Raw genomic sequence first — 18,183 nt, 5'->3', positions numbered from 1 at the left:
CGGATCCAACTGGAGTAAGAATGAAAATCACATGCATGAATCCCAGAGAAAAAACGCAAAGCCGAAAGCGTTATATTCATAACCTGTCCCTACCCAGTCAGCAGAGAAACCCCACGCTGTCCCTGAATGGGTCCTGACAATCAAGACGTTTTCTCTAATGCTACTAACTAGTTTATCTTTCTTCTGGAGATTAACGTAAACTCACTTCTCAGGCTTGCTCAGACTTTGGCTTGCTCTGCTATGTTGAGGGACTAAAGCAAGGGACAGGGCGGGTACAAGATGAGACAAGAGGTGACATCTCGCTATTCAATGATCGCAACACCCCCATTTCAGTGAACGGAAAGGTAGCTTACATTTGCTAGGATGTACTAGGAAGCTTACGGTCAACCTTTCCGCAAATAAAACAAAATTCTTAGGGTGAGCCCTGGGTCTGTCCTTTGCAGCTAGTAGATGCGTCCAGGGACCATCACACGCCTTGGATTTATTATTCTCCAGGTGTCCCCGACACAGCTCACTGAAGGCTCTGCTCCCACGAGAAGGAGCCGATTCCACCGCCGGCTTCTCCGGATTTCAAAGCAGAGACTCCGTCACGCCATCCCCAGCATCCTGCCAACATCTAGGATGGGAGATCCCTTTCCAGAATAGCTGGTTTCCCTGCTGCGGAAAAGCTCTTTGAAAAGGTCACTGCTTATTCCTACAAAGCCCACTCCAGACCCACTGCCTGAAGCTAGAGGGGAAAAAAAAAAAAAAAAAAAAAAAAAAAAACCCACGCACAGTAGATTCTGTAGAGATTTCATGCCCTGTGGCTTTCTCCCTGGGGTTCAGATGTTAGTGAAGATTTGCGAGGAAAAATAACTGCCTTTCAAATATAGTAGGTAACTATGGAAATGAATTAGGCCACTGACGTGGACTTGATAAAAAGCAGACCCCTGAGACTTTGACAAGCTGGAGCCATCCTGCCCCCAGCAGGTTAACCCTTTCAGAGGGGCCGGGTTCAGTTTGCAGCATCTTGGGTCTGAAAATGCAACTGCTAGGGAAGCCTTATGTTAAGCAAGATGACAATGCCACGCGCTTCACCTGACGCATTGGAGAGAGAAATGTAAAGCTGGTTTTCCCATGGTTTCCCTGGTTGCCCTGTCTGGAACGTTCCTCTTATGTGTGTGCCTGTCTAAAACATGCCTGCTGGGCCAAATGACAACCGGTGTTGCTAGTCTAAGTCCTTCCACACTCTTATACTCACAACTATGATCATGAAATGAATAAACCAGAATGAGAAAAGTCACACACACCTCAAAGTCGGCGCTCAAGTCAAGCCAGGCACCCACAGGCGCTGGAAAGTGCGTTACTGGATGTGGGATTCCCCACCCTCACCAAAAATCAGAGGTCCTTTGCTCCCTAGCTGGTCACATAATCCTCAGTAAAAACACAGTCCTGGAGAATCAGTGACACAGGAATTATCTGTATCATACAACAGCCAAGGGAGCACGTACATGCTGCCCAAGAACTGTCATTTTTTATTTTCAGGGTCTGGCTTGAGATCTTATCCAACATTTAACACAAGAGCCGGGCAGCCTGTCTCCTGTATTACCTACCCACGAAAAGCCCCTCGCCCCGCAGCACCGCGACCAGGAATAATGGGGCCCCAGGTTGTAACACAGGGGTTCGGGATATGACATGTGTGCTGATGGGAGTCTCATTTCAGAGTATGTCCCGCTGACAGCAAGAAGCCCGTCTTTAGGAAGCTCACCGCGCATCTTAGGGGAGGCAGGAGGCCTCGCTTCTCCCCACTGCCAGAGGCAGAAGCGCCGCAGATACACTGGGAAGCCAGACCAGTTCACGTTCTGAGCTGGAAGATCTTTTTCTAAGGCCAAGGAGGTGAGGGAGGAACCACCTCCCAAAAAGGCTGATGTTTTCTAAACTGCCTCCCCTTGAATAAGAAGAGCACCCAACAACCCACTGTTTGGCTTTTACCCATTCAGCCTGTGCAGCCAGGGAGAGCCCAAGTAGGTGCAAGAAAGACCCATTTTGACCTGCATTACTTATTTATTGAAGCTAAAGGTACACACTGGTAACAGTAAGCAAGTGGAAAGAAAGAGAAGGGAGAAAGGCATTGGCCAGAGAGTCTGGACAAATGCTTTCTCCTCCTGAGTGGCAAACCCCTTCGCCTCTAAAATACTAAGACTGACCCAAAAGCTTTCGCTAAAGTCTCCTCGAGACCTGATGCTTCCTGTTTTAACTACTCTTCAATCAGAAACTAATATGTTTTACACCCAGCATCAAATGCCACTCTAAACTCACTTCTTTACAACACTGAAAATGTGAGTCACACATCTTGTTGGTAATTGCGGATGTGATTGGCACAAATTACATCAAAAGGCTATTTGCAATGGCCCACAAGGGAAGATTCTGCAAAGGGAAACGTATTCTTACTTCTCTATGCAGAGCCAGGGAGGGCCCGGAAATGCTGCATGTCCCCAAATTCATATCTACGGGGCTTGGAAAATGTTAGAAAAATTACTTACCGTGATCACTCTGGAGGGACCACAGAGTTGGTTCAATTTGTTGGCATTCCCACATCACGAGGCAGTGTGAGAAGATGAAGAAATTATTTTGAAATTTGCTGAAGAGCTGGGAGGATGCGTTGGGGATTAAAATTTTGTGCTCAGTACATTCCCAAGGGGATTATTCACCAGACACACAGACTAAGTTTCACAGGTCGCTAAAGGAAATTTGTTTCTTCTTGGATGATAATTTTTTTGGAGCCCCAAACCTGAGCCTCAGGGGCCTGCAATGTCAAATCATGTGGAGTATTTAAAATGAGAAAGGAAAAAAAACAAAAAAAACAAAGGAGTTCCTGTCGTGGTACAGTGGTTAACGAATCCAACTAGAAACTATGAGGTTGCAGGTTCGATCCCTGACCTTGCTCAGGGGGTTAACGATCCGGCATTGCCATGAGCTGTGGTGTAGGTCGCAGACGTGGATCCGATCCCGCGTTGCTGTGGCTCTGGTGTAGACTGGCAGCTACAGCTCCAATTAGACCCCTAGCCTGGGAACCTCTATATGCAGCGGGAGTGGCCCAAGAAATGGCAAAAAGACAAAAAATTTTAAAATTTAAAAAAAAATAAAATAAAATGAGAAAGGTCCTACTGGTTTTAAACAAGCTGCCTCCCTACAGCACAAGCAAAGCATTAAAAACATGAACAGGATTTTTTTTTTTTAAAAAAAAGCTTTCCATTTGCCATTTATATTTGGAAGACTGGAACGCTCACACCATTTCAGCCGAGTTTCTGAGTCACGCGCTGTACAGCTAACACTCACGCCCAAGTAATTGGCAAGGCATGATTACAATAATGTCCTCAATTTTCCCATATAGTATTTGAGCTCTTTGCTTTCTCAGAACACAAAACCCTGAACTGTGTGCTGTAATTATACCACATGCATTTTAAGAAGCGCTCTTAGTCTTGAAAAAAGAAAGGAAACCCTGCAGCTACAGAGGTCTCTTTGGTTTTCCTTCTAAAGAATAGATGAACTGCTGAATGCCACCTTGACAATGGTGCCTCTTGGTGGGCTCACAACCAGCCCATCGTCCTGGGTTAATTTGCTTTGCATTTTATGTAGCTGCCTGACTACAGCGCACTACCCGCTGGAGGCGGGATGTGGCTTGGGATGGTTAAAATTGATTCAATGGCACTACTCCGTGCAGACAAGCAAATCACAGAAGTTGAAAACATGTTTCCATCTGACGTGCCATGAGTACCTTGCCAGCAACGTCTGTGTCAGAGGACAGGTAGTGAGGAGAAAGGCAGGTCCGCTGTCCCCTCTCTGAACCCTCGCCACCACCCCAAGCCTCATCACCTCCCAGACACGCCCCGCAGCCCCAGCCTAACCAGAGCTGGCCCTGCCTTCTCAGTCACACTCTGAGAAGGTCTCATGCTTGCTGTGATGTTTCTGGGGAACATTAATAGTATCTGAATACAAGGCCCAGCTTCATAGCTTAAAATGCCTAACAATAGGTTATTACAAGACCTGGCTGGCCCGGTTCCATCTTTCCCAAGGCCAAAGTCAGGTAAACCTAAACCAGGGAGTAAACCCGGGGGTGTTCGGCTCCCTCTCTCTCCACCTTGGCTCTACAGATCCTCAAGGGACCCCCGCCACACACCCACCCCCCTCTCCTCCAGCACTTGGGCCCCAGCCCCGCCCAGCACCCCAGCCCTGCCCTCCTCAGTTCACCACCCCTCTCTTGTTCTCTTCTCCATCTCTAGTCCTTGTCTGTGTTCACGCTTCTAGGCCTAGTTCACAGGTAGGGCTCTGGGCCCTCACACCCCCACATTTCTCTCATTCTGCCTTTGGGGCCACACTGTCTACATGGCAGCCCACCCCCTGCCCGCCACCCCACCAGCTCCCACTCTTTGCAGCTGACACCTCCTCCCTGCCTCTGCAAGCCCCCCCCTGTCCTGTGCTTTGAGCCCCCATGTGCCAGGCAGAGCTGGGCCACCTCAGCTGTAGAAGAACAAGTATCTGCTGGATGGCCACAGACAATGGAAATGGGAACAATTATTCAAAATAATACGGGTCTCGAAAGACTCCGGAACATCCGGATTCATGTAAAGCTAGTTAGGGCAGCCCAAATTAGCCAGAAAAAAATTATCTTCCCTTCGTGCACATGGCCACAGCTCAGCAAGCTGCCGGGGGAAGAGGTGGTGCAGTGCCCAGGACCTCGGAGTTGGCCAGATGTTTCATGACACGCAGCGGGACTGCAGGTCACCTCCTATGTTCTCCACCTGGCCGTCCACATGCGCCTTGGCCATGCCAGCCCTGGAGGACACCACCTCGGCTGTCTACTCGGATGTGCAGGACCAGAGGTGGAAGAGGAGAGAAAGCGGCATGGCACGTACGACCCCACGGTGGTGGCCATGGTGGCCGGGAAAAGGAGGATCAAACAGGAAGGTGACAAAGGACAGAAACCTAAGGCGAAGGAGACTGGATTTTTCTCCAGCTTTGGTTCTCCAGATGCTGATAAATGAATGTGAAACAGACTCCCAGGGGCCAGCGATTCGGAACAAGATAAACATCGAACTCTCCGACCAAAATAATATAACCTACCTGTTGGTCAACAGTCCGATGAACGGGTTGGTGAGGAGCTGGACGGTGGCTTTCGAGGCAAACAACAGGCCAACCTGCACGTTCTCATTCAGAAGGTCTTTGTCTTCCTTGGGACAGTCGGAAGGGGCAGCAGACCTGTTGGTCACCATGCGCTGCGTGGTGGCCTTCGGCAGCAGCCCCCCGTGAAAGTCGCCAGTGTGGTTCCCAGTGGCCATGGTGGAGTTGTCGTAGTAAGAGAAGATATTCTGGAAGCCGCCAGAGGTGGAGGCTGTGAGCACTGGCTTGGCTGTCTGGATCTCTGCAGCATCTTTCTCATGCTCAATGCTGTACAAGTAGCTTGGGATGATGGGGACTGGGGACAAGAATAGGAGAGTGGTGACTACACTGACCCTCTCCTAGGACGAAAGCCAGCAAAACTGGGGTCATGCCCAACGCTAAACGAGCCCAGAGAAGGGGCACGTCTGCCTCAGGAATGGGACCCCCACACCCACACGTAACAAGTGCGCATGGCTTAGCTCTGAGAACAAAGCCCCCAAGGCTGCCGCTCTCAGGATCAGCCTCTGTGCACACCTGTCGGGCCCCAGAGACCCCCTTGTCCTCTGTGGGCTTTCTCTTCACAGGGCTTCTTCACGGGAATATTTTAGGAAAGCAAGACCTGAAGTCTAGTCAGTACTGACCTGGGGTCAACCAGTGCTTCTCAGAAAGAGGCTAGAAAGACCTTTAAGTAAATGAATCAAGGCAATAGAAACCTAAATTTCATTATGTGGCTTAGGAAAAAATAAACCTGCAGGAAGCAATAATTGGGAACCATTGCACCAGGCCCCCTTCATCTTCCTACTGCTTGAGTCGGAAGCTGCAATATTTTCTACAACCTGGAAGATTCAAGAATTTCTGAGACTCTCATAAAGGGAAAGAAAAACTGATGCAATTGAAGCTTTGGGCATGTGTCTAATAGAACACTCAAGACAAAGGAGGACTCGGGCCCTTGTTACAGAATTCAGATATTCCTGAATGTAAAAACCTATCTGATGTTCTGAAAACCTTCACCAGAGAAAACCTTACATGGAGAGAAGGGAACCAACCTTTAAAAAAAAAACAAAACACCTTGTTCATTAAAAATTGGGATCTTTTTAAGGAAAAACATGTCAGATCTGTTGCTTTAATGGAGCTAATTAAGAGAACTGGATGTCAATTGTTTAGTTTTTCAAAAATCCATTCCAGGAAAAAGATTAAAACCAACACTGTCAAAATTGCTCTTGAAACGGGTCCTGCAATGTCTCCATCCCAAGTCATTCATGAAATCAATGCATTTAAATGTCCCCTCCTTTTGTGGAAGGCGGGATGATGGCCTGTTCCTTTAGGGGATACACCCAAGTATTAACCCACCTTTACAGGTGGCATAATAATTATTACAACACTATTTAGAATCCTGGTAATTGCTCCTCCTTAATAGGATTTTTTTTTTAACCGCAGTGAAAGTGACAAGGGGAAGTAGGAAATTATCAGAAGGAAACATAAGTTCCAAGTGTTATCAGATGTCACATTTTTTCACCGGGCCGCCAGGAAAACGAAGCCACAAACGCAGCTAGTAGCCCAGGTTCTGCAGCCTTGGGGAACGCATTTTTTGCCAAGCGGGTTCTCCAACTCTTCCTGAACCGCGCTCGGGTAAGTGGGACTCATGGCAAGGGGTGCTCGGGGAAGGGATACGCCCAGTCCCTACGTACCCACGACGGTCAGCAGCATGTTGTCGAGCAGCAGCGCCAGGAACACGATGAATAAGATGAGCTTCCGCGAGCGGTGGCTCTCCTGCAGCCAGCGGAGCAGCGCCAGCTCGCTCAGGGCCATGGCTCCGGGGCTCGGCTGCGGGGCGCGGTGCGCGGTCAGGGGCCGTGAGGGGCCGAGGGCTCCCCAACTCCCAGGGCTCAGACTTCGCCCGGCCCGGCCGCCGGAGGGGCGCTCCGGGAGCCCCGCGCACCCGGCGGAGCCGGACCGGCCCGGGCGTCCCACCCTCGGCTCACCTGCGGCCAGCGCGTCCTCCCTGGCACCTGCGCTCCCTGTGCATCAAGCCCACGAGCGCCGTCGGGGCCGCATCCCAGGCGCCTCCCGACTCCCCACCGCCCTCGCGGGTCCCCCTTCACCCCCCGAGCCCTCGGAAAGCGTCGCGGGACCCCGCGCACCATGCACCACATCCCGCGCCCCAGCTTTCCCGGGACGCCCCGGAGCCCCGCGCGCGGCACCTCGGGGAGGGGTGGAGGGGGGCTTCCCCTGCCCTCGGCCGGGCCCCGCTCTCCCCCGAGCCCCGGCGGCGCTCTGTTTCCAGCGCGCAGCCGAGTGGGTCGGGAGCTAGGTCGGTGTTACCTCGGGCGCTCTGCGGCTGCCTGCCCTGGGCGCTGCGGGCTCCGTCTGTCCGGGCGGCTCAGGGTCACAGTCTCCTCCCCAGCGCCCCACCGCCGCCTCTCCGTTTACCGGGTCCGGCTCTGACGTCACGGCCGGCGCGGAGCGGGGGCGGGGGGCTGGGGCGCCCCGGCCTCCGCCCTCCCCGCGCCGTCGCTGCCTCCGAGTGGCCGCTGCCTCCGTGTCCCCGCCCCGGACCCGCGCCGCCCTGCGGGGCTCTGCGGTGGGGACCCCGCGGTTCCCTCCCCCCCTCCCCGTCCAAAGCCTCCCAGGGGCACAGAACCTCGCCCACCCCTGCACACAGCCGCGTGCTGTGGAGACCCGGCCGGGAGGAAGTGTCTGGATCACGGAGGGAAGAAGTCAGGAGCCTCAGGGCAAGGGGTCAAGGGTCCCGAGGTCAAGGGTCAGAAGCCAAGGTGAGGAGTCAGGGATTAGTGCTTTCATCTGGCCTCAATTAGGGGCTGACGCTCCCTTTGAGCCTCAGGGTTTCTCTATTGGCGGTGAGGACTTGTAGGCTAGTGAGTGTGCCAAGGAAAAGAGGTCCTAGGGTGTTGGGAGCCGGCGACAGATTTCTGGAGAAGCCACTCTGCACCCCGCCCCAACTCCCCCACCTCGAGAGCATGATACAGGCTGCCACTTGGAGCCTTTGACCATCAGATCCATGGCTACGCTCCAGATGGTGATATGGAAACAGGGACACCTCCCAGTGTCACCCCACAGTGAGCCTGGGGAGGTGGGGGTCCCAGATCTTTAAGTCCAGGTCTTAGAAAATGGGAGCATGTCACCCTGGGCAGGGGACCCTGGAGACTAGGTGAGTCTTAGTAAGAAGGCTATGGGGCAGCTGCTCCATGCCCTTGTGTGCTGCAGTCTTAGTAAGAGGACTGGTGCCTTATAAGAGGGCTGGGGGGCAGCTGCTCCAGGCCTTGTGTGGTGTAGTCTTCGCCCCTCTGTGTTTCCCCAGGGATTCTGGTTAAGAGATGGTTAAAACGGCAAAGTGTCTGTTTGTGTCTGATCTGAGGCTGTCATCCTCACTGCCCCAAGTAGAAGCCCAGCTTTGATTTCCAAGTCTCTCCATTTGATAAATAACAGAGAAACAGACATCCTCCTGACACAGGTGGGGCTTTGGAGACATTTCTAGGCTTCCGGAGAAGGAGTTCCCATTGTGGCTCAGTGGGTAAAGGACCCAGTGTTGTCTCTGGGAGGATGCAGGTTTGATTCCTGACCTCACTCAATGGGTTAAGGCTCCGGCATTGCCGTGAGCTGTGGTGTAGGTCATAGATGCAGCTGCATTGCTATGGCTGTGGCCTGGGCCAGCAGCTACAGCTCCAGTTCAACACCTAGCCCAGGAACTTCTACATGCAGCGTGCGGCCCTTAAAAAGCAAAAAGCAAAAAAAAAAAAAAAAAAAAATGAGGGCAGGAGAAGCAAAAAAAGAGGGCGAGAGAACCAGGAGCTGTTTTCTTGGAAAGCCACTTAGAATAAATGTCATCTGCTGCAGTCTCAGCAGTAGAGTCTGGCCTTGTTTTATTAATGTTTGCTTGTCAGCTGGAGACTGCTTAGAGCAATCGGGTGATGTGTGGGGCTCCCCACTCTGCACCTCCTTCCTTCCTTCCAGACACCCCCTCTGCTTCCCATTGCTGCCCCCGATGTGAGAAAAACGGTTGGATAAGTAAGTAGGTCAGTAACATGGGGACTCCGGGATGTCCCAGGATGTGTGCAACTTAAATATTAAACAGGAAGGAGAGAAGGAAAACCACTTAGGAGGAGAGAACAGATGGCAGGGAGCTGTTTAAGGTGGCTATGAGGGGCATCACGTCCATGGGGTGCCCCAAAGCACCTGGGGTTTCAGAACCCAAAGACACAGGCCCTGACTCTGGGGCAGAGAGGCGTCATGGTTAAGGGCACGTAAGGATGCCTGGATCCCAGTCTACTTCCTTGATGGGTGACCTCAGGCAGCTGATATATCCTCTCCATGCCTTACTTTCCCCATCTCTGAAATGGGGATGCCAACTGGATATACTGGAGGGGTGTCATGGGGATTAAGTGGAGATCCACAGGCAGCCTTCCCTTCGCACAGCGCCTGGCACAAAGTGAGAGGAAGCACCTGCCGTTCATCCATCCATTTGTTTACTGCATGCCAGGCGCTGTGGCTGATACTGGAGAGACATTAATGGCCAAAGAGACAAAAATCCCAGTCCTCGGAGTGCTTTCACATGCTGGTAGCAGCACAACAATGGCAAACGCAAGAAGCCACACCCACTCCAACCCAGCCAGCTGGAGGAATGTGGCACCAGGGAACATGCCAACCCCTGTGCTCCCTCCTCCCAATCTCTGCCACCACCCCTAGAGCACCGTGGCCTACAACAGTGTCTTCAAAATTTTATTGATACTCACAAAAGAATTTTTTAAAAATAAATATGCCTCGGAGTTCCCGTTGTGGCTCAGCAGATTAAGAACTCAATGTAGTCTCTGCAAGGATGTGGGTTTGATCCCTGACCTTGCTCGGTGGGTTAAGGATCTGGTGTTGCTGCAAGCTGTGGCATAGGTTGCAGCTCTGTTATGACCCCTGGTCCTGGGAACTTCCACATGCCGCAGGTGCGGGCATCAAAAATAAATAAATAAATATGCTTTAAATATTTCTCAGTTGGCATCTAAAATGCTGTTTTACCACAAATTTAGATAGTTTAGGATATATCATGTATATTCACCCTTGTATGTAAAAACCATTATAACTCTCTTTTGAATGTACCCAATGGATTATAAAACTGCTATTGTTTTAAAATACAAACAAGTTTCTGGAGTTCCCTGGTAGCCTACTGGGTTAAGGACCTAACAACATCACTTCTGTGGCTCTGGTCTCTGCTGTGGCGAAGGTTCGATTCCTGGCCCAGAAACTTTTGTGGGTCTTTTTTGTTTGTTTTTGTTTGTTTGTTTGGTCTTTTTAGGGTGAAACCCTTGGCATGTGTTCCTTACGTTCCCAGGCTAGGGATTGAATTGGAGCTACAGCTGCTGGGCTACGCCACAGCCATAGCCACAGCAACTCGGGGTCCAAGCCGCATCTGAACAGCCTACCGCAGCTCACGGCAAGAGATCAAACCCCTGTCCTCATCGATACCAGCTGGGTTCATTACCACTGAACTAAGACGGGAACTCCCAGGCCTGGAAACTTTTGAAGGCTGCCAAAAAAAAAAAAAGGTTTTCTTTAACAGTCAAAAATTTTACATTGTTTCCTTTATGCCTTTGAAGTATGTTTTCATTCTGATGCCAATAGAATTTTATCCAACTGTGATGTTTTTACTATTTAAAATTCTGTATTCAACACTTTATCATGTGAACTGCAGCAAATACATGAATATGCATTAGCTTTTAAAAATGTTCTCCTGGAGTTCCCGTCGTGGCGCAGTGGTTAATGAATCTGACTAGGAACCATGAGGTTGCGGGTTCGGTCCCTGCCCTTGCTCAGTGGGTTAACCATCCGGCGTTGCTGTGAGCTGTGGTGTAGGTTGCAGACGCGGCTCGGATCCCGCGTTGCTGTGGCTCTGGCGTAGGCTGGTGGCTACAGCTCCGATTCAACCCCTAGCCTGGGAACCTCCATATGCCGCGGGAGCGGCCCAAGAAATAGCAACAACAACAACAAAAAAAAACAAAAAACAAAAAAAAAACAAACAAACAAAAAAAGACAAAAGACAAAAAAATAAATAAATAAATAAAAATGTTCTCCTGAGGTGTTCCCGTCTTGGCTCAGTGGTTAACAAATCTGACTAGGGACCATGAGGTTGGGGGTTCGATCCCTGGCCTTGCTCAGTGGGTTAAGGATCTGGCATTGCCATGAGCTGTGGTGTAGGTCGCAGACGCGGCTCGGATCTGATGTTGCTGTGGCTATGGTGTAGGTCGGCAGCTACAGCTCTTATTAGACCCTAGCCTGGAAACCTCCTTATGCTGTGGGAGCAGCCCTAGAAAAGGCAAAAAGACAAAAAAAAAAAAAAATCTCTGGATGATGGGAGTTCCCACTGTGGCGCAGTGGAAATGAATCCAACTAGTATCCATGAGGATGCAGGTTTCATTCCTGCTTCACTCCATGGGTCAAGGATCCGGCATTGCCGTGAGCTGTGGTGTAGGTCACAGACCCAGCTCGGATCTGATGTGGCTGTGGCTGTGGCGTAGGCCGGCAGCTGTAGCTACCATTTGACCCCTAGCCTGGGAATTCCATATGCCATGGGTGTGGCTCTAAAAAGAAAAAAAAAAAAAAACTCACCGTGTTTTTATGCCTCAGAACAATATAACACAGTAAAACAGGATGAGTCAGGTTGGGGTGGGAGGTAAGCCTTTTCTTGTCCAGCGGGAGACAGGAGGTTGTTGAAAGGCCAGGTGATAAAAGGGAATCTTCATGGCTCTACCTGAGTCCATCTCAGCCAGACCAACTTTTAATACAGAAATTAAGGGTCTCCTATAGTTTGGGAAGTCTTCATAGATTCCCAGAGTCCTGGAGTAGCAGGTTGTAGGGCAACCTGGGAGGCCCCGAGGGACTCCAAAGCCTCCTCTTAATCCCCTCATCTCCCGCCTTCGCCTCCTCCAGCCACACAGGTTCCTCTCAGTGTTTCTCTGCCTCAGGGCCTTTGCACATTCTGTTCCCTCTGCCTAGGAAATTCATCCTCTTCTTCTAGTTATAACTTCTTTCTTAATTACCAGCCCTAATATCATTTCACAGGGGGACCCATCCTTTCATGGCCACCCCACCCCCAATATCAGACAGATCTTTCTCTTATAAAGGCTTGTGGAACTGTTACTTCCTCCAGAGTATGTCTGTCCGCAGGAAACAATACTCCCATGCCTGTGATCAGTTATCTATGTCTCCCCAGGTATCAGGACTGGGGACACTTTTTTTTTTCACTTATCACCAAGATGCAGGTGACAGTTGATGCTCATAAAATTCCTGCCAAGAGGTTGTGCCCTGGGCAGGTCGGGTTGCCTTCTGAAGCAGCGCCATGGGAACCAGAGGGAGAGGCAGCTGTGCTGGAAGGCAGAGGTTAGATTCTTTGCTCTCCTCCTCACACCCCACCCCTCATGAGACGCCATTTCTCCAGAACCAGGGTTCGAGGAAGCCCCTCTACCCCCGCCCCCAGTGAACATGATGTGTATTTGCTCTTCCTGGGAACTCAGGACTGGTGAGCTCAGTTGCCCAGCCCCCTGCCTCCACCCACTCCCATCCTTTTCAAACACTAGGGATGACGAAGGGACAAAGGTACAGAGGGGTTGACTTTTTTCACTAGATTTCAATATTTAGGAAAGATAAGGCATGGAGATTTCTGGAACATAGCAGTTATCTGAACTAGATCTTATTTGAGATAAACTAACATGCATTTAAGCTGTAGATGGCATCCCAATTGGGTCACTTTTATGATTCTGCAAATTTGGGCATGTTGCTAAACTTTTCTGTGCCTCAGTTTCTTGTCTGTCACTCAAGCAAGAGAAGAGGTTCCCTAACCGAGCTGCTTTGGGGATCCAGGGAGATGATGCTTGCATAGTGCTTGGCACAGGACAGATGCTCACACACTGTGTTCCCTGGCCTCGGGAGAGTGGGGGTGCTGATACTGGGAGGTATAGGTGGTCCCTGGGAAAAATCCTCCCCACCAGTGAACTTGAAAATAAGGAAAACAAACTTAGGACCCGGGCATTAAGCTGTGAAATGCAAATAGTGGAGCAGAGCAGAAATTAACTATGGCATCCTGAAGAGACACAAAACCTGAGACACAGGATAACATGAGGCTAGAGAAGGGAAGTGGAGGACCCAGTGGGGAGCCAGGCATAGGGTGGAAGAGACTGTTAGTAGAAGAGGAAGCCCAGGTGAGTTCCCATTGTGGCTCAGCAGAAACAAGACTGACTAGTATCCATGAGGGCATAGGTTCGATCCCTGGCCTCGCTCAGTGGGTTAAGGATCCAGCATTACCAGGAGCTGTGGTGCAGTTTGCAGACATGGCTCTGATCTGGTGGTGGTGTGCCTGTAGGCATAGGCTGGCGGCTACAGCTCTGATTCAACCCCTAGCCAGGGCACCTCCATAGGCGGAGAGTGCAGCCCTAAAAAGACCAAAAAAATAAAATTACAAAGAAGAGGAAGACCACATGGCTTACCAGGCTCATGAAGAGACACTCAGGCACTCTAGTGATCAGAGAAGTGCCAGTTAAAATGAGAGCATAATGCAGCACTACACCTGTCAGCCTCGCTACAATCGGGAAGTTGGGTAAAGGCCATTTTCTGTGACAATGTGAGGAAATGGGGACCCTTCCCTTGCGGGTGGAGTGGGGACTGGTGCAGCCTTTCTGGAGAGCAATCAGGAGTTTTTGGTGGAATTAGTCAGTATGTACCCTCTAATCCCGTCACCTCTCTCCCCATCTATGTGTCTGGACCTCCCCCTCCCACACCAAGGGGAAAGAGCTAGGGTCGTTGCCGTGTTTTCGTCAGCAGCAGGGAGTGGAGGCAACCTTGGTTTCCATCATTGGGGAACAGGTAAGTGAGATGGGAGGATGTCCCAAGTAGGGCTCCAGGTACACGGGATTCCCTGTGTGTCTGCGTGCAGATTTTACTAAGCCTTGAGTAAGAAGGACGAGGAGGAGAGCCCGTTCTGTAGCCCGATTCCATGCTGGTTCAGCAAAAGCACACAGAGCACCACTTATTTTAGAGGCTTCCTTCCAAGTCTAGGGTCCCTGTTAAGCCCATCAGAGTGGGTGCCTTTGCAGGGGAGGGGCCCAGGGGTGGGCATCTGGGATGAAGGGAGAAAGTAGAAAAAGTGGAAATAAACCAAGAAATGGGCCTTGCAAGGATCAATGATGATAGTATCCTCCAAACGGAGACTGATGAGCAATTCAACTCTCTGAGCATGTGGTACCCCCACCAAACTGGGCGGCCATTGTCCGTGGATGCCTAGAGAAGGCAAAGCCTTTCAGTGCAGAGTTGGCTGTTCTGAGTGCATAGGCTGCCCCTGGGTGGCATCTCCCGGGCCGAGCAGGGCTGTGCTCTGGCTCAAGCCAGACTGACTGACGGGAAATGAGAGCAGATAGAAACCCACATCCAGGAAATAACGGAGCACATCAGTCAAAGTTAACTCTGGCTAAACACAAAAGACACAGGTGGTTTTCTGACTTGTTTGGTTTTTGGCCTTCTCCCTCTTCTTTTCTTTATAAACCTTTCGCTGTTTAAAATTATGACATTGTCTTGAGGGATTTATGACCTGGGGACATGTATTACTTATAACAGCTATAATTTCAAGGATGAGGGTGGTCGTGGGGGCTAAAGAGCAGCCAGATTCTATATTTTATGTGAAGCGGTATATAATTAACTGGAAGTGCATTCTAGAAAGTCCAGGATGGTACTGTAATCTCTAGGGCAACCATTGTAAAAGGAATACAAAGAAGAATAGTTAAATAGCTAACCGGAAAATTAAAAGTAAATGGAATGCTTTAAAGTGTTCAAATAATTAAAAGGCAGGAAAGGAGGAAAAGATGAGCCAAAGTAAATAAATAAGTAAACCGGAGTCAAGGAGAAAACAAAAAATAAAATGATAGCTTGAGCTCTAGCTACACTAACAATTACACTGTATACCCGGGACACTATAATTAAAAGACAGAAATTGTCAGAAGGGATTTAAAAAAATAGTCCCACCTCCATGCTGTCTAAAGGAGATGTTCTTTAAATATAAAGACACAGGTAGGTTGGAAGTAAGTGGATGAAAAAAAAAAAAAATACACCATGCAAACCCTAAGCATTAGAGGCGACTACATTAATATCAGATAAAATAGCTTTCAAAACAAAACTCTAAATGGTGACATAAAGAAGGCGGTTTCATCAAGATAAAAGTGAACAATTCAGTAGAAGACATGAGAAGCACAATGCGTATACAGCCGACAGAGCTTCAAACACATGAAACAAAACCTGACAATTAAAGGGAAAAAAGACAATTTCACAATCCAAATTGGAGAGTCTGACACCTAGAGCCAAAAAATCAGCAGACGTAGAAGATCAAAACAATACCATCATTGTTAAACCACCCTGATTTCATTGATATTTATTTACCCTGAACATATAGCAGATTTCGCATCCTTTTCAAGGAAGGTCCCGGCCAGGATCTGTCCCATTCACGGTTGCTTTTTCCTGGAAGCCAGCCTTTCCGTTGTCAAACACACATATAAAGAGCGAGACTACCATGAGGGGGAAAATGCATTTCATTTTCCTTCTTTTCTGCTTCTGTATACTGCAAAAGCACATTTTCTGTATAAAAGTTAACCAAATCTGCTGTTCTGGTTTTAGGACAGAATGGCACAGCAAACGTCAATTTACTTGAAGGAGGCCTTGCTGACCGCCAATGAAATTAACTCATAGATGCTCTAACTTAATAATTCAATCACTGGATTAACCGGCTTCATGCAGCATTATCTGTAGAATGCGGTTCTCCAGGTTTGGCCACTTTAATAGAATCACTAACTTGTCTGAGGCCATTTGCTATAATTGAAGGCTGCAGAGGAGCCAGCCAGCTGTGAAGGGCCGTGCTTCATCAGCTTTAGGCCTTGATGCTCCACTCTCACCTGGACTATTGCACCCCGTGGCTACTCTGATGGCCACCCAGGCCTCCCACAGTTCATAGTCCTTGCCAGCTCCAGGGAGCTCCAGAATGCCAGTGTGGTCACCCCACACCCTGGTCTAAAGCATCCGTGGTCTTGCACTTGGCATAACGTCCAACAGCTTCAGTGTGACCCAGCAGGAACCTGCCTGGTCCTGCCCCGACCATGCCTCCATCTTCATCTGCCACACGGCTCTTCCCCCGATTTAAAATCACATTCCCTGTAGTTCCTGTTGTATTTTTTGGAAACAAACCCAACTAGTATCCATGAGGATGCAGGTTCAATCCCTGGCCCCACTCAGTGGATTAAGGATACAGCGTTACCACGAGCTGTGGTGTAGATCCAGACATGGCTCGGATCTGGTGTGGCTGTGGTTGTGGCGAAGGCTGGTAGCTGTAGCTCCAATTCAACCCCTAGCCCAGGCACTTTGATACGCCACACCTGCTGCCCTCAAAAGAAAAAAAATTCAAATTCCCTTATAATTATCCGGCCTCTCACTCAGCTTCACCTGTCTTTGTGTATCCCAAGGGCCCCAGCATTGCAGCCTGAGGAGCCCTGGCCAGTCCAGCCGGGGTCACATAGCATCTACACACCTTATGCCACTTGGCCTCTGCCTTCCCCCTCTAGCCACAAAGGGCTCTTTTCAGTAGGGGTTCTCTGCCTCAGGGCCTTTGCACACTCCATTCTTTCTGCCTGTAAATCTCTTCCTCTCTTTCTTTGTCTGATTATCTTTTTCCTTCCTTGTCTCCCATCTGTTCATTCAGCCTGTGCTCCTTCTCACCCCAGAGCCTTTGCTCAGGCCATTTCTGCTGCCTAGAGTGTCTTTCCCTCTCCCTGCTCTATTTTTTTTCTTACTGCCTTACCTGTGGCATATAGAAGTTCCCAGGCTGGTGTGGAATTGGAGCTGCAGCTGAGGTCTACACCACAGCCACGGCAACATGGGATCCAAGCTGCTTCTATGATCTACAGCAGCTTGCAACAAAGCCAGATCCTTCATCCACAGAGCAAGGCTAGGGATTGAACCTGCATCCTTACAGAGACAACATTGGGTGTTTAACCCACTGAGCCACAGCAGCCTCCTCTTCCCCCTTTTAATTGGTTAATTCCCCCTTAGCCAGTATGTCACAGGTCAAGACACAGGTAAGCTGAAAATAAATGGATGGAGGAGCTCCTATTGTAGCTCAGTGGGTAAAGAGCCTGACCAGTATTCATGAGGATTTGGGTTTGATCCCTGGCCTTGCTTAAGGATCCAGTGTTGCAGCAGGCTGTGGTATAGGTTGCAGATGCAGCTCAGATCCCACGTTGCTGTGGCTGTGGTGTAGGCTGGCAGGTTCAGCTCCAATTCAGCCCCAAGCGTGGGAACTTCCATATGCCAAAGGTGTGGTCCTAAAAAGAAAAAGAAAAAAGAAGAAAAGAAATGGATGGAAAAGGATCTCCCCTAACCCCTATGCACTTGTCCCCTGTACTATACTGATAGGTTTCTAAACTTTTCATTCCTGGTACTTATTATAATCAAGTTTTACTGACGCGACAGTGGTTAATGCCTGACTTCTTCATCCCTCCCCCAACCACAAGCTGAGGCCAGGGCGGGGCCTCTAGTGTCTTGCTCCCCACATCATCCCCTGAGAGCCTTAGGCTGCTCCACAGAGTATCAATAAATGCAGTGGTTGACGTAGGTTCTCCCATCACTTAAGCAGTGAGCGCCCTCTGAAGGTGACTCACTGAATTAATCTCCGCTCAACCAGGCTGTCTAGTGCCAGGCCCAGCCCAGCTTACAAGCATTTGCCAAAGTGACATCCTCCACCTGCAGGGTACACCCTCTTTCTTCTACCCACTCAAGCCCCTGCCCCGTCCTACCTGGTTTGGCTTGAAAAACTTTTCCCACCATCCCACGAACTTACCAAAAAACCCACTCAATGTATGATGCCCTGAGGAATTGGTCTCGGCTTGTCAAGCCTCAAATCATTGCATTCATGCCCCCTCCCTCCCCAGCAGTCACCTGCAGCCATCTCGCCCCCTTGTACCCCTCCATCTCTGTTCCTTCCTGACTCTGAGTCTTTGCTTAGGCAGATCC

At 49.9% G+C, this 18,183-nt stretch overlaps 1 protein-coding gene across 1 annotated transcript in view; it reads right to left on the bottom strand.

Annotated features, from left to right (window-relative positions):
* The window catches only part of SLC18A2 (synaptic vesicular amine transporter), a 36,638-nt gene extending 29,149 nt beyond the window's left edge, over positions 1-7,489 (bottom strand). Inside the window, exons 1-3 of the mRNA NM_001315654.1 lie at positions 7,462-7,489; positions 6,828-6,963; positions 5,104-5,455 (exon numbers count right to left, since the gene is read on the bottom strand). Of these exons, the coding sequence (NP_001302583.1) occupies positions 5,104-5,455; positions 6,828-6,948 (473 nt within the window). The 5' untranslated portion in view covers positions 6,949-6,963; positions 7,462-7,489. The remainder of the gene's footprint in view (positions 1-5,103; positions 5,456-6,827; positions 6,964-7,461) is intronic.

Source organism: Sus scrofa, chromosome 14 (genome assembly GCF_000003025.6).
Source record: "Sus scrofa isolate TJ Tabasco breed Duroc chromosome 14, Sscrofa11.1, whole genome shotgun sequence".
Lineage (NCBI taxonomy): Eukaryota > Metazoa > Chordata > Mammalia > Artiodactyla > Suidae > Sus > Sus scrofa.
Note: the sequence above shows the minus strand (reverse complement) of the source record. Positions and strands in the feature narration are given on the sequence as shown.